The following is a 15229-nucleotide window of genomic DNA, read 5'->3' on the forward strand; positions in this document are numbered from 1 at the left end:
TATGCCTTTCGAACGGCTTCCGCCGATCCAGAAAGGGCGTGATGCCGAAAAAGCGCGCGCTTTTTCCGGCGAACCGGTGAGCACCGCCACCGCAGTGAACGTTTGTTGATATCCTCTTCTGCTATCCTCGGGTTGCGATGCTGAAAATCAATTTGTATTTAGGACTAATCAAGCTTTCAGAAAGGCTGCTCTAAGCATTTGATTAGTTGTGCGAGAAAACTCCTATTTTTCCGTACTCTTTTACAAGGGCGCTAAAAACACGTCCGAATCGGTTGAATGTCAGTAGCACCTTGTGTGTGTCTCACCACCAGAATATCGCTTAAGTATGCTTTTTGTGTGTGATTGAATCGAGAGAAGGTGTGGTTTACGATGGCAATTTGGAAGGCAAACTAGAGGGGAATGAACACTCTGAGCTCGGAACTTTCGGCGACAGAGCAATAATCGATTGCGGGCGCATACAATATTGGATACGGAAATATCCTACTGATGGGGAAGAAAAAATTTCGGAAGCTATCCTGTTAATTGCGATTGATTGAAAAACCACAAAACCAAATGTATTTGGTCACAGTGTTACATGGATAGAAAACATTCAATTAAACTCTTTCACATGAATATATTTTGAAAATTCCCAAAGGAACTGGCAGATTATTTTCAGTAACGATTGAATATTTCCACATTTTCCTCGATACTGGAAGCCCACCAGTGGTTAATGCCAACTCGATAACCACCTGTTAATAGCACTTGATTGAAACATATTTGGTCACAGTGTTACATGGATAGAAAACATTCAATTAAACTCTTTCACATGAATATATTTTGAAAATTCCCAGAGGAACTGGCAGATTATTTTCAGTAACGATTAGTTATTTCCACATTTTCCTCGATACTGGAAGCCCACCAGTGGTTAATACCAACTCGATAACCACCTGTTAATAGCACTTGATTGAAACATATTTGGTCACAGTGTTACATGGATAGAAAACATTCAATTAAACTCTTTCACATGAATATATTTTGAAAATTCCCAGAGGAACTGGCAGATTATTTTCAGTAACGATTAGATATTTCCACATTTTCCTCGATACTGGAAGCCCACCAGTGGTTAATGCCAACTCGATAACCACCTGTTAATAGCCGCGCGTGTATGTGTGTGTAGCGATGTCTTCCCAGGGAACCGTTTGTGGCATCACTCTCCTCCTGATAGATTTCCTTCTGGCCTAGGGTGCACAAACAGGCTCTTGGTGACACCGTTCATCCGCGCTTTCATGATAAATAAAGAGCTTCACCGCAACAGTGACAACATGCTCCAATCGCTGTTCAATTAGAACTGAGTGGATTTCCGAGCGCCGCTCGCTTATATACCGATTGGTGATTTCAATAGCCTGTTTTGAAAGCAATTTTAAGACTATTGAAACAAGTTTTTGGATCAAAAAGTAACAAGTATATAACGCGTAGACATTTTATCTTTCGAATGAAGTGTTTATCATACCATTTCGTTCAGTTGTTTAGGAGCTATTAACGCTCAAAATCTCGGTCTCCGGCGTAACGCTTTCGTTTTCGAAACTTTGATTTTACACCCCGGTATAGAAATGAAAGACGTAGTCCTACGTCAAAAATTCCCAATTGCTGTGTAAAACTCATATTTACTCCAAACCAAACGGAATATAAACTTTCATTCGAATCAAAAATACATGTTTGACAGTTGTCAGTATAAATAAGCTTAGCGACAGGGATTTTTACAGTCAGATCTAGTACTGCCACACTGAAATAATACAACTGAACAGGTTCGTGTAGTGGTAGAATACTGTCAGTTTGAATAGGCAGCTAAATAATAGCTTGAATAACATATTCAATTTGATTTGAATTCGACTTAGCAAATAATAAGTCAGGTCCAATATAGCAAATCAATCCCGATTGTACCGCCAAAGTGAACAGAAGTGTTAAATAAAATTTATTACAAACCATTAGTCGATCCAAAGTGCCTATTGAATTTTTCTAAGTTCCGATTAGAAATCAACGATCCTGCCCTAACATTTGGTGCCGTGACCAGGATTAAGAGATTTCTTTCCCGATTCCGTATCGCAAGAAAATTCAGTGATTTGGATCTCCGTGTCATCATAGTGGAGTATTTATTTTCCGGTTATTGCATTAACCAATCCTCATCGCAAATAGTTCCCGCCTGTGATTCACAAATTATACAAGGCCTGTGAAAAAAGGCTACACGGTACGTGTAATTCCAATCCTGCAGGTATTCTCGTGAGATACCTTGAGATTTTTCTCTCGTTTTATTTAATTCCGGCGGATAATATCATCAACGGACCGCATACATCGCTGGAGGACGGAGGACTGATCGTGATACGAAATACGAATAATACAAGGCATTACGCTCGCCTTGAAAAGGTTAGTAGCGTTCCAAAAATTCTATTTCCTGTATCCAGTTCTACCGGGTCTTTTCTTTTTCCCACCGGTTATCAACTCTCCCGCTCACAATGGATGAGGATCGCACAATGCAGCGACTCACAAATCGCCGTGTATCGCTGATATCATCGCTGGGGAGAGCGGAACAGTTCGTGGAGAATTTCATCGCCGATCGCGACGCATCGCAAGTACCATTGAGGATAGAGAGTTTGGACACGATATGGAGGAAGTTAGACGACGTGCAGACGCAACTGGAAATTGACGAAGACACCGATGAAGATATGGCCGCCAATACACAAATACGATCCGATTTTGAATCGGTCTACTTCCGAATAAAAGCCACTCTAAAATCCTATCTACCCTGTATCCCTTCTTCAATGAACACAACTCCTAACTCTGCTATCTCTGGGCTCTCCGGTATAAAGCTTCCGACCATCTCGTTACCAGAATTTGATGGAGACTATAATCAGTGGTTGACTTTCCACGATACATTCGTCGCGCTCATACACTCGAATGCCGATGTATCCGATATTCAAAAATTTCATTATCTCCGTGCTGCAGTTAAAGGAGAAGCAGCGCAAGTATTTGAATCCATTTCAATGTGCTCCGCCAATTATTCAATTGCATGGCAAGCATTAAAATCCCGTTATGCGAACGAATATTTGCTCAAGAAACGACATTTGCAAGCTCTTCTTGATTGTCCTCGAATGAAGAAAGAATCTGCCGCCGCTTTACATAATGTTGTTGACGAGTACGAACGTCACACTAAAATCCTTCACCAGCTCGGTGAGCCAATCGAAGCATGGAGTACAATACTCGAACACCTTTTGTGTCTGCGTCTTGATGAAGCAACACTAAAGTCATGGGAAGATTACGCAACGACAATCGAAATACCAGATTTGAATCCATGTCTGTGAATAATCAATCATCACATCCCATGAATTCACAAAATCACAACAACATAATTCGCAAACAAATTCACAAAAATCACAACACATACTGCTGCTGAAAAACAACAAAGAACATGTCATGCTTGTGACCAACAACATCCACCGTTGAGATGCCCAACATTCGAAAGAATGAGTCCAGCTGATCGTCTCAATCTGATAAACAATCGCCGTCTCTGCCATAACTGTTTTCGCCAAGATCATGTTTCCCGCAATTGTCCATCCAAATACACCTGTCGTCACTGTAGAAAAAGACACCACACTATGCTTCATTCAAGTTTTCCTATGAACGAAACACCAATTTATCATCAAACACCTGCAAATGAACCAAGAAATACATCCATCCAACGATCCGCCAGCATAACAAACAATCGTCAGTTTGTTTATGATCATCAACCGCCTGTCACATCTTCCAATCATACCACTGTTGAATCGAACAGTGCTCCACTATCGAATTCGAACGTTATGCTATCAACTGTGGTATTATTAGTTGTCGACGCAAATGGAACTGTGCATCCTGCCAGAGCAATGTTGGATAGCGGTTCGCAATCCAATATCATGAGCGAAAAATTATGCCAACTGTTGAAACTCAAGAAACATAAAATTCAACTACCAATATATGGCATTGGAGAATCTACATCCACCGTACAACATTCAGTTCACACACGAATACGATCCAGAAGATCCAATTTCGAGCTTGATTTAAGCTTTTTGATAATGCCTCGTATAACCATCAACTTACCTTCCGCTTCATTTCCAATTGAGAGTTGGAAACTACCGTCTGATTTGTTCTTGGCAGACCCAAACTTCAATAAAACCGGAGCAATCGATATTCTTTTGGGAGCAGAACATTTCTTCACGTTTGTGAACCCTGGCATGAGAATCGATCAAGCGGACAAGGCTTCCCTGATAAACAGTGTTTTTGGCTGGATCATGTCCGGTCGAATAAACATACCTCGTGAACCATGCCTGACAAGTTGTCATGCGATACTTACCGATCCTCTTCATGACGCATTAGAGCAATTTTGGCGTATAGAAGAAATAAGCAACCGTCCCAACTACTCCGAAGAAGAACGACAATGCGAAGAACATTATGCTGCGAATGTTTCTAGAACTTCCGAAGGTAGATACATAGTAAAATTACCACGACAACAGAACTTGGATTGTATGCTAGGCGATTCAAAATCGGTAGCTCTCCGCCGATTCGAGATTTTAGAGAAACGATTTTCAAATAATCCAGAATTGAAACAGCAGTACCATGACTTCATGTTAGAATATCTATCCCTCGGGCACATGAAGCAGGTATTCCCACCAGATAAAGAAAACATCAGGGCATTTTATTTACCACACCATCCAGTATTCAAGAGCTCCAGCAGCACAAAAATGCGTGTTGTCTTTGATGGATCAGCCAAAAGTTGTACCGGCTATTCCCTGAATAATGCGCTTCAGGTTGGGCCTACCATGCAGGATGAACTTCTGACTCTATTAATTCGGTTTCGTAGATATCCGATCGCATTAGTGGCTGACATAGAAAAGATGTACCGTCAGATATTAGTACATCCAGTCGATACTCACTTCCAAAGAATTTTCTGGCGCTTCAGTCCTCATGAGCCAATATCAACCTACGAATTGCAAACCGTTACATATGGCCTAGCCCCATCTTCATTTCTCGCCACTCGAACCTTACAACAATTGGCTGAGGATGAGGGAAACAGTTATCCACTAGGTCGTACAGCATTAATGAAAGGATTTTATATGGATGACCTAATAAGTGGAGTAAACTCCACAGCAGAAGCAACAGAAACACGCCAGCAACTCGATGAACTTCTATCCAAGGGAGGTTTTTGCCTGAGGAAATGGTCATCAAATCATCCAAAGGTGCTTGATGGGCTCGAACCACAGCCAATCGGTATGAGTCCTGTCCTTAAATTAGGGCCCAATTCTGCAATTCGGGCTCTTGGCGTCAGCTGGGAACCGCACACAGACGAGTTTTCCTTTCCGTTTGACCACAGTGAAGATAAATTTCCGCCCACGAAACGATCCATCCTTTCATGTATCGCCAGACAATTCGATCCACTTGGTTTGACCGCCCCAGTCACGATAAAAGCAAAAATTTTTCTACAAGAGCTCTGGTTACTTCCATGTGGATGGGATGAAGATGTTCCTGAAAGAATAGAAATGAAATGGAAAAACTATTGCTCAGAATTACCACAAATAGCAAATTATAAAACCAAAAGGTTCGCATTCCTACCCAATTCAACTGTGCAGTTGCATTTTTTCGCCGATGCATCAGAACGAGCATATGGTGCATGTGGATATGCCAGATCCACCGATTCCAATGGGCAAGTGTACGTCCAATTAATAGCTGCTAAATCCAAAGTCGCGCCGTTGAAGCAGCTCTCCATACCAAGACTGGAATTATCAGCAGCTGTTCTAGCATCCAGATTGTATTGCCGAATAGTTGAAGCATTGAATATGAATATATCTGCTACATATTTCTGGTCCGATTCTTCTGTGACGCTTGCTTGGTTACGATCACCTCCGACTACGTGGAAAACTTTCGTGGCTAACAGGGTTTCAGAAATCCAACAGGACACCCATGGATCACCCTGGAACCATATAGCAGGAAAGCAGAACCCTGCAGATCTCATAACGCGTGGAATAGGCGTCGAAGATTTCGTCATTAATGACCTATGGCATCATGGACCTCCGTGGCTTAAATTATCGCCCGATGAATGGCCATCGTCAACAACTGATCATGATGCATCTGAAGAAGTGCTAGAAAAAAGAAAAATTGTATTAGTCACACAAGCACAACCGAACATAAACAGCATGTTTACGATTTTTTCCACCCACACAAAATTGCTCCGAGTAACTGCCTACTGTATCCGATTCATCACATCGTGTCGACGTCGTTCACCAATAGTTCCTGGAAGCAAATTGATACCACTTTCCGTCGATGAGCTTTCGAATTCCTGCAAGAAATTAGTAAAATTAGCCCAAGCAGATGTGTTTCATGAAGAATTAAGGGAATTAGGGAAGGGAAAAACATTACCGAAAAATTCATCATTGTGTCTACTATCACCATTCATAGACACTGAAGGGATTCTCAGAGTAGGCGGAAGACTAAATCTATCTGATCAACCTTACCTCACAAAGCATCCTATCCTCCTTCCTGGCTTTCATCCATTCACACGAACACTTGCACAACATTATCACCTGAAATTGTTGCATGGTGGCGGCCGTGTAACGCTAGCTAAAATGCGCCAAGAATATTGGCCAATTAACGGAAGACGAATAATAAATAGCATAATTCTTAATTGCTATCAGTGTGCGCGCGCTTCGCCCACACCCGCTAAACAACAAACTGGTCAATTGCCACAACAAAGAATAACTCCAAGTCGCCCATTCTCAGTGGCTGGAGTAGACTATGCTGGCTCTTTGTACATAAAACCGATTCACAAGAGAGCATCACCCACAAAAGCATACATTTGCATTTTCGTATGCTTCACCACGAAAGCCGTGCATATAGAACTGGTGAGCGATTTGTCAACACCAGCATTCTTATCGGCCCTAAGAAGATTTATTTCCCGGCGAGGCCGCCCAAATCAGATTCACTCCGATAATGGGAAAAATTTCGAAGGAGCACGAAACGAATTGCACGAACTTTACCGGCTATTACGAAACGAAAATGCAACACAACAAATCACAAATTTTTGCACAAATGAAGGCATACAATGGCATATGATTCCACCAAAAGCCCCCCACTTCGGCGGATTGTGGGAGGCAGCTGTCAAGGTAGCCAAAAAGCATTTGTATCGACAGCTGAGAAACACTATGCTCACATTTGAGGATTTATCAACAATTTTGACCGAAATTGAAGCGTGCATGAATTCACGGCCACTCACACCATTGACCGAGGACCCGAACGACTTGGCCGTGTTAACACCCGCACATTTCTTGATTGGGGAATCACTGTCCGCTCTCCCCGATCCCGACTTCACCGGACACACAACAAACAGACTCAACCACTATCACCTGCTGCAACAACGAGTGCGGCAATTCTGGCACCAGTGGAAAACCGAATACCTCCAAGAACTGCAGAAGGAAAACAGACACCACCGAAAAACATCATTCCAAACAGGCAGAATGGTCGTCATTGTTGACGAATTTCTTCCACCAGTCAAATGGTCATTGGGCCGAATCATCGAAGTTCACCCTGGAAAAGACGGACTCATCCGAGTCGTCACACTTCGCACCGCAAGAGGAACTATCCGCCGACCTATCACAAAGATTTGCCCGCTTCCGTACGAAAACACTGAAAATTCCAACGATTTTTCGGATTCCTAAAGAAAAACACTTTCGATTCGATTCCGTTTATTTTCAAAGCAAAACAAATTGTAAATACCGAACTGACATTAGATTAACCAGAGTGAAATTCAGGAATTTCAGGTGGCGGCGATGACAGTTGTCAGTATAAATAAGCTTAGCGACAGGGATTTTTACAGTCAGATCTAGTACTGCCACACTGAAATAATACAACTGAACAGGTTCGTGTAGTGGTAGAATACTGTCAGTTTGAATAGGCAGCTAAATAATAGCTTGAATAACATATTCAATTTGATTTGAATTCGACTTAGCAAATAATAAGTCAGGTCCAATATAGCAAATCAATCCCAATTGTACCGCCAAAGTGAACAGAAGTGTTAAATAAAATTTATTACAAACCATTAGTCGATCCAAAGTGCCTATTGAATTTTTCTAAGTTCCGATTAGAAATCAACGATCCTGCCCTAACAATGTTTTTAAAATCTGCATTCTCAGGGCGATTTTATTTGGAATTACTCAATACCAAAGTCAACGTACCGAGTTTTATTTCCAGAAGTGCACCACAATTGCAGACAACAATCGGCAAATTATTTGTCCTGTTTTTGAATAACTTCGCCCATTTTGCCGTTAAGCTCGCAATAACTCCTCTTTCGACGTCTGTTCGCTGATTTGTGATTTTAATATGCGCCTGCCAATTCGCAGGCTGGACAAATTGGTTCAGATGATACCCGTGCTGGATCCACAATATCCCCACGCAGAAGTCAACTGAGATATTCACGCGACAGCTGGCTCATCAATCGCCGCTGATTGTATATAAACGTTGGGTTACAATGGCACATTTGGTGGAAAGGCCAATTTATGGCTTACATTTCGCAAAAAAAAATTGTAAACTGAAAATTGGTCAGTTTGTATTGTGCCATGAATAATCGATAGTGAATGTCCACTATGTGGGTTGCGTCACGACATGTTGGAACTTTTGTTGAAAACAATTTTATGCTGAAGCATCCATGTCTCCACTCGGATTTTATATATGATGGTGGTTATTCAAAATGCAGTTTTTCTTTCTCATACGACCAACCATAGCGGTGCCACGTGTGTGCTTATAAAACCAGATTTTTTTTCATCTAATATACACGTTTGCAATAATTTTTTTCAAAGTGAGACAATGACAAACTGCTTCCTACCTTTCAGGTAATTTATAAATGCATAAAAAAAAATCTGTGTTTTTGAACTAAACTAATCATCGAACCATTTTCACACATTTCCGTAAGAATTCATGTGCTGCTCAGTACATGTTTCATCAAATTAAAAAAAAAATAATCAGAAGGAGCCGAATCTGATGAATGAGCCACATGCATAAATTGAGTAATTCAACTGCACTGCACAATGGGTCAGGAAGTGCATATGAATGGAAATCAGCATCTAGAGCTCGACAGTTAGCCTCTAGAAAAAAACTGTCTTCGACAAAATTGTTACATATACTACCCATGTTTGCAGAGGAGACGTAATCACCAACACCATTAGGGCGATTACACATTATCCGGTTTCTGCCGGACCGGTTTCAAAAAGCGCCGCTGGGTTTGGACGGAAAACCGGACAACAATGTGAAAGAGACCTCGCGCTACACAAAACCGTACATCTCTCACAAACACATATATGCATTTATTTATATGTGGATTTGACAGGTAAACATTGCTTCAAATATTCCGGTTACATGCAGCTGAGTGCAGACGGAAAACCTTAAACCCACAGCTGCTGCGGCAACCACGAGCGTTCTCATATGTATGTTCCTTGGAAATCACATAAGGCCGAATGTTGGAGTGTAGCAAACCATGAGCATGATCAAAGTTAGAAAAGGCCTCACGGACATTACACACATCCTGCATCATAACGGCGCTCTTACCGTACCTATCGTGAATACTTCCGCCCCACTTCAGAATACGTTTAAAAAACTAACTTTAGTCCAGCTGCGGTTTATTCATTCATACGCATAATTATTTCGTTTCCAAGCATACACGAATAGTATGATTTATTTCACACGCTCTGTTGCCACATAATTTTTCAACAGTCTCATGAACCAATAATAGTAACATTCCGTTACAAGCCAGAGGCACTATTTATTTATATGTATAATGTGTTCACTTTCTGTGATTATTTTGGAATTTACCTACAAGAGAATGTATACACATCCATTCATTCTAGAGTTTTTTTTTTATTTCATTAATACAGTAAACAAATTACGAATAAAATAACATAATTCGTTCAAACACTATTCCATTGCTACTTCCGCTGATCCTCGTCGAAGAACGAGCTCAACATATGACGCAATTCCTCGAGCACGTAATCCTGGGGCATGGGCAGCTTCTCGAGCCCAATTCGCATCACAGCTATCAATACGCGGATCCGGGGCAAAGAATGACCGAATCAGATAAGCTGGAATTTCGTTCTGACAGACCCGATGCTTTGGCGTCGGGCATTGGAACATTTAGACCACAGAGCACATATCTGACAGTTTTGGCTGGAGTGCCTTGGTCTCTTCGTCGATCGCGTCGCCGGTCAGGTCAAACTGGAATACCCAAAGAATATCAGACGAGAGAATTATTTTTAGTGTGTTCAAATTAACAAAAACTAACCTTCTCATTCAGCTCGATAAAGCCGCTCGAAATCCGCCCCTCCATGAACCGATTGAAGATTTGTTTGACATCCCCGAACTCGTTCAATAATTATTTCAGATAAGGGATGTTGCCTGTGAACAAAAAATAGAAGTCAATTAAATAACTCGATCTGCTTGTCAAAAGACACCACTCACCGTTAATAACACAGTCCGTGGCAATATGCTAAATGATGACATCGTGCACCTGTGACCATTGCTTCTCTTTGAGAAGAAACTTGCATCACAGAATTAGTTCCACAACACTGGTAGTTGTTGAAGAAGTGAAATAAAAATTTCAGCATCCATATCACTTGCAAATTATCAACTGGTTTCAAAATCAACAAACAAACGTCAATAGTGCACACATACTATTACATTAGACGAAAAATTGCCTGAATTGTACTAATACTAACAGACATGACAAACAACTGTCAATTCGCTTTCATGGCATGGAGCTTCGTGCTCCGCTTTTGGGAAATGATAGTGATAATGGATTTTCAGGTGCATTAAACACATATCTTAAAATAAAAACTATGAATGAAAATTAACTTCTTCTCATGAAATGTGTTCTTTATGTAATAAAGTAATACGTTCTTTTGCAAGTTGGGAAACCTCCTGAACAATAATTGTGTCTGATAATGATTGTATATTACAATGATGAGTTTTAGTTAAAATATCAAGAAAACTATACAAAAATGGTTAAGGAAGAATCAATACCACAGGTTCTGAGCAATCAAATAATATGAAGTAAAAGTTTTCATTAAAAATTTAAACAACTTAAAACTGTCTTGAGGTGTGATAATCTTATAGAGAATGATTTGCTTTCCCAAACCGATGTCTCCACCAGACGTCGACACTATTCTACGGTCATCGCGTATAATGCTTGTCCGGTCACCGGACATTGCAGTCGCTGTAGACGGCTGCATCACGGCGCCGTAAAAAGGTTGGTCCGATCGAAATTTGCCATTTGGGTTTCAAACCGGTCCGGCAGAAACCGGATAATGTGTAATCGGCCTTAGTGTTGGGAAAACGCATTTTTGTTGTTTTTCGGCCTACAAGCAAACCATGCAAATTTCCAATGAGATGATCTGTCCAGTTGAAGGATATTATCAGCAAAAAAAAGAGCCTATGAGATTTTGTGGATTAAAACATATTGTTTTCCATTTGGAAAACGCTTGCATCTATTTATGCGGACAATCAATCGTTTCAATGAACATTTGTTCGCATAGCTAGACGTAATCACCAGGTTGCTCTGTCTGTAGTGTTAGTATTTACATTTCCGACTATAGTCAAAACGTATCCGTCTGTAGTTTCAGTTGTTACCGATAAAAATCAAAAAGGTTTGACAGAAATTTAGTGAAATGTCGGATTTGGATCGCTGGATTTGTTGCGAGTATATAATAGTACTTTTTTCCTTAATACTCTGGGATATGGTAAGAACAGCAGGTTCGTGTTTTTCAATTAAGGGGGTATTCTAGTCTAGAAATCTGAAAAAATCGACATTTTTTTTACCATATTTCTGTAGTTTAGGCATTCAAGAATATACTCTAGAAAGGACTTATCGAAAATCCTATTATTTACCTAGTTAGAGCCATCTTAGTGATATGGTATCTAACCTGTTACGGCCATCACAATGAACTTCAAACGCGTTTCTCTCGGAACTAGTTTTTTTCTAACTGGTGTACACGATATCTCAAGTTCTACTGAACCGATTTATGTCAAATTTATATGAAAATAATCTGCATACATCTCTCTATCGCATGAACCAGTAAAAAATTATAACTTTTTAATTTTACTATTTTTAAAAAATCGGTAAACGCAAAAAAAAACGTTTTAAAAGCATTTTTGTTTTCAAACAGCCGCCATTTTGTTAAAACCCATGTTTTTGACTTGTCCGAGGTTCATGCCATAGCGACATTTTTACTGATTCAGAATCTGTTCGATTTTTTTGTTTCAGATAACCAGAAGGACTGGAATCGTGTACGCCATGGCACAACTTTTTTTTGAACACCCTCACTTCACCAGCATGTAACTATTCTAATTATGAATATTTTTTTCCGTCCTATTTTTGTTTTATTGTTGAAAGATAGATAAACGAATAATGATATAATGGATAGTAAAAATATTCTTTGTTTTATTTTTACGGAGTTCGAAAAAACGTCCGAAATTCGTGTCTCTACACTAGAATACCCCCTTAAGTGAGTTTGTAAAGGCAATCTGCAATGTTGGTAATTTTATCAACATGATTTACCGATATCACGATCAATCGCATAAAGATGGTGGAGTGACTTACACCAATGGCATGAGTAAATGCTGAGTATGTGGAATAATTCGATGTCAAATTCAAGGAGTCATAATACTAAGAACCAATATTATTTTAATTTTACTACTGATCTGATTGTTTCATTATATACTTAAAGATTCAAATGCAGAAATTTAGGTAATTATAACATTAAAAACACAATTGCTTCTCTTTGTTCATCGCAGTACAGTGTACAGAAAATAATAATTATATGAGTGGCGTTTCAATGGTTTCTTATGTTCATCTATTAAAAAACACTAAGTAATAAGATACTATCGTAACAGGCATGTTTGAACTCTACAAAGAATGTGATTCAAATGTAGATTTCGCTTATAGCACACAATACTAATAATTGTTGATTTTCGAACGATGTATGGAACTACGTCTGTTATGCGGACAAACAGTGATTTTTCGGAAACGTTTTTTCAAAATTGCTCAAATGTTTTCGAACAAAAAATGTTTGTTTACATGTTGAGCGAACGTATTACATTGCGTAGAATGCATAACGGCGAAAAAGATTTTTATCATTTTGTCGCTTACGTCTCCTATACAAACATGGGCAGTATAATAGAGCACTCAATTTCATGTTGTCAACAAAAGGGTGAACCAAATTTCCGATGAAATAAAAAATTTAACTTTCTTATCTTTAAAAATAGAGGTAAACATAGTTGGACAATGTTGTACCCCCAATTATTTTAAGCAGCTTTGTAAAACAAAGTTTTTTTTTGCAATTTCTTAAAATAACCGATATAGCGCTTTTTTCTAAGTTGCGTTAGGGGGACTTTTTTCTCTAACTTTTATTTTTCAAATTCTACATGCAAACTGCCCTCATAAGACTTGTAGAGCAAACAACAAACAATTTGTGATGCAGAACATGTCAGTATATCAACTCCACTCAACGTAATTGATATTGACGTGGGACTACGTCTAACCGGAATATATGGAGGGTAAAATGAAAACCTAAACACAGAACATGCAGGAAAAAATGAAAGATTTCGAATGCTTATAGCTCGAACATTTCGTACTGGATAGGAGAGATGTTTGCATCACTTGATAGGGAATATTTCTACGCATCTATCGCAACTAACAAAATGTTGTTTTTCATTAGATAAACAATTGAATAACTGTAAAATATTAGGCGTTATCTAAACGCCCTAACTGCATCGTTTTGATTGGCCCGATTTACGGTTTCCCTAACACAACCATCAAAACCAAGCAGCCTTGGGGAAATCGGCATTGCAAATACATGAAAGTAGGGGGACTTTTGTTCTCATCGAAAAATGTTCCCTAACACAGACTTTAAAACCAAGCAGCGAAATCGGCATTGCAAGCACACGAAAGAGCCTAGAGGCGAGTGAACTGAAAAGTTTAAACCCTCTTAAAGCCAAAAAGAAGAAAAAGAACACACGAAAGTAGGGGGAGCTTTTGTTCCCACCGAAATGTGTTCCCTAATAGAGATTTCTGAACCAAGGTGCCTGGAGAAATCGGTATTTCAAATTCATGCAAGTCGGGGGTATTTTTGTTCCGACTGGAATGTGTTTCCCTAACACAGACTTCAAATCCATGAAGCGTGGGGAAATCGGCATTGCGAATTCATACAAATCGGGGGTATTTTTGTTCCGATTGAAATGTGTTTCCCTAACACAGACTTCAAAACCGAGGTTTCTGGGGAAATCGGCTCTGCAAATAAATGCAAACTGCGAGTACTTTTGTCCTCGCTTGCCTTTGTGCAGAGTGGAATATGTCTGTCCTAACATGATCTTCTAAACTTAGGAACCTGGGAAAATCGTGCAGCCACTAGAAGCGAATGAACTTCCCAGTTTCAAGCAAATTCGAGATTCGAGAAGTATGTACACTTTTGGGATGTAAACTTCAGAGGGAAATGTAAAATAAAATAATCGTTTGATAATTTTTTTTTTGTCTTTATTGGAAAGATTTTCAGCCTTAGGCTGGTTCATCAAACGTTTGATAATTCTTCCGTACATATATTTTGTTCTAGTCATCATACCAAACGTAAAAGGTCCGTCATTAAATTTACTTGTAACGAAGAACAATCAATCACAATAAATGAATTGACTTTACACGGCATTTGTTCATTTTTTTCACTCACAGAGCAAATATATTGAACTCAATTGAATTTGGAAACTGTTTCATTCAATCAAGAATTTAATCAATACAAACGAATGATTGCTAAGCTAAGGTAGTTCCACGTGAACCTTTTTTTTTTTTTTCTTCCTCAAAACCACGCTCTCTTTATTTGTTTGTCGTTCTTTCTGGGATAGACATAAAAACATTTATTGCCAGAATTTGAAAGGGCTCATTATATTCTACATAATGTGACATTTTCAAAACTATTTTATGTTTTGTATTTTAGTAAACTAAATTTGAAATCATAAGTTTTAAGTTTAAAAAGCATCATTATCTTTGAGTAGGATTATGATATTGACAAGTTCTGCAGCGCTAAATGTTTATCTTGCTAAGCTCTAAAAGACAACTCAAGATAATTTTTAAGTAAAGGTTGAGATGTAAAAGTTAGAGCAAAAAACGGGTTTTTTTCATGGTGACTCTAACGCAATATTT

At 39.3% G+C, this 15229-nt stretch overlaps 2 protein-coding genes across 4 annotated transcripts in view; both read right to left on the reverse strand.

Moving 5' to 3' along the window:
- LOC129775161 (D(2) dopamine receptor) overlaps window positions 1-15229 on the reverse strand; it is a 147083-nt gene that overhangs the window by 39505 nt on the left and 92349 nt on the right. The window lies entirely within an intron of this gene.
- LOC129775162 (uncharacterized) lies at window positions 2558-6736 on the reverse strand. Its single transcript, XM_055779533.1, has 3 exons — window positions 6206-6736; window positions 5617-6143; window positions 2558-5529 (listed from the first exon to the last, which is right to left on the reverse strand). The coding sequence occupies exons 2-3, from the start codon at window positions 6047-6049 to the stop codon at window positions 5234-5236; spliced, it is 729 nt and encodes a 242-aa protein (XP_055635508.1). The 5' UTR covers window positions 6050-6143; window positions 6206-6736; the 3' UTR covers window positions 2558-5233.

This window comes from Toxorhynchites rutilus, chromosome 3 (assembly GCF_029784135.1).
Source record: "Toxorhynchites rutilus septentrionalis strain SRP chromosome 3, ASM2978413v1, whole genome shotgun sequence".
NCBI classification, from domain to species: Eukaryota; Metazoa; Arthropoda; class Insecta; order Diptera; family Culicidae; genus Toxorhynchites; species Toxorhynchites rutilus.

Excerpts from the sequence above, each read along its gene's own strand:
- LOC129775162 (XM_055779533.1), bottom strand. The coding sequence starts at position 6,049 with ATGACGAAATCTTCGACGCCTATTCCACGCGTTATGAGATCTGCAGGG. Across the intron at positions 5,530-5,616 it reads CAACTGCACAGTTGAATTGG|GAACATCTTCATCCCATCCA; the intron begins GTAGGAATGCGA and ends CTATTCTTTCAG.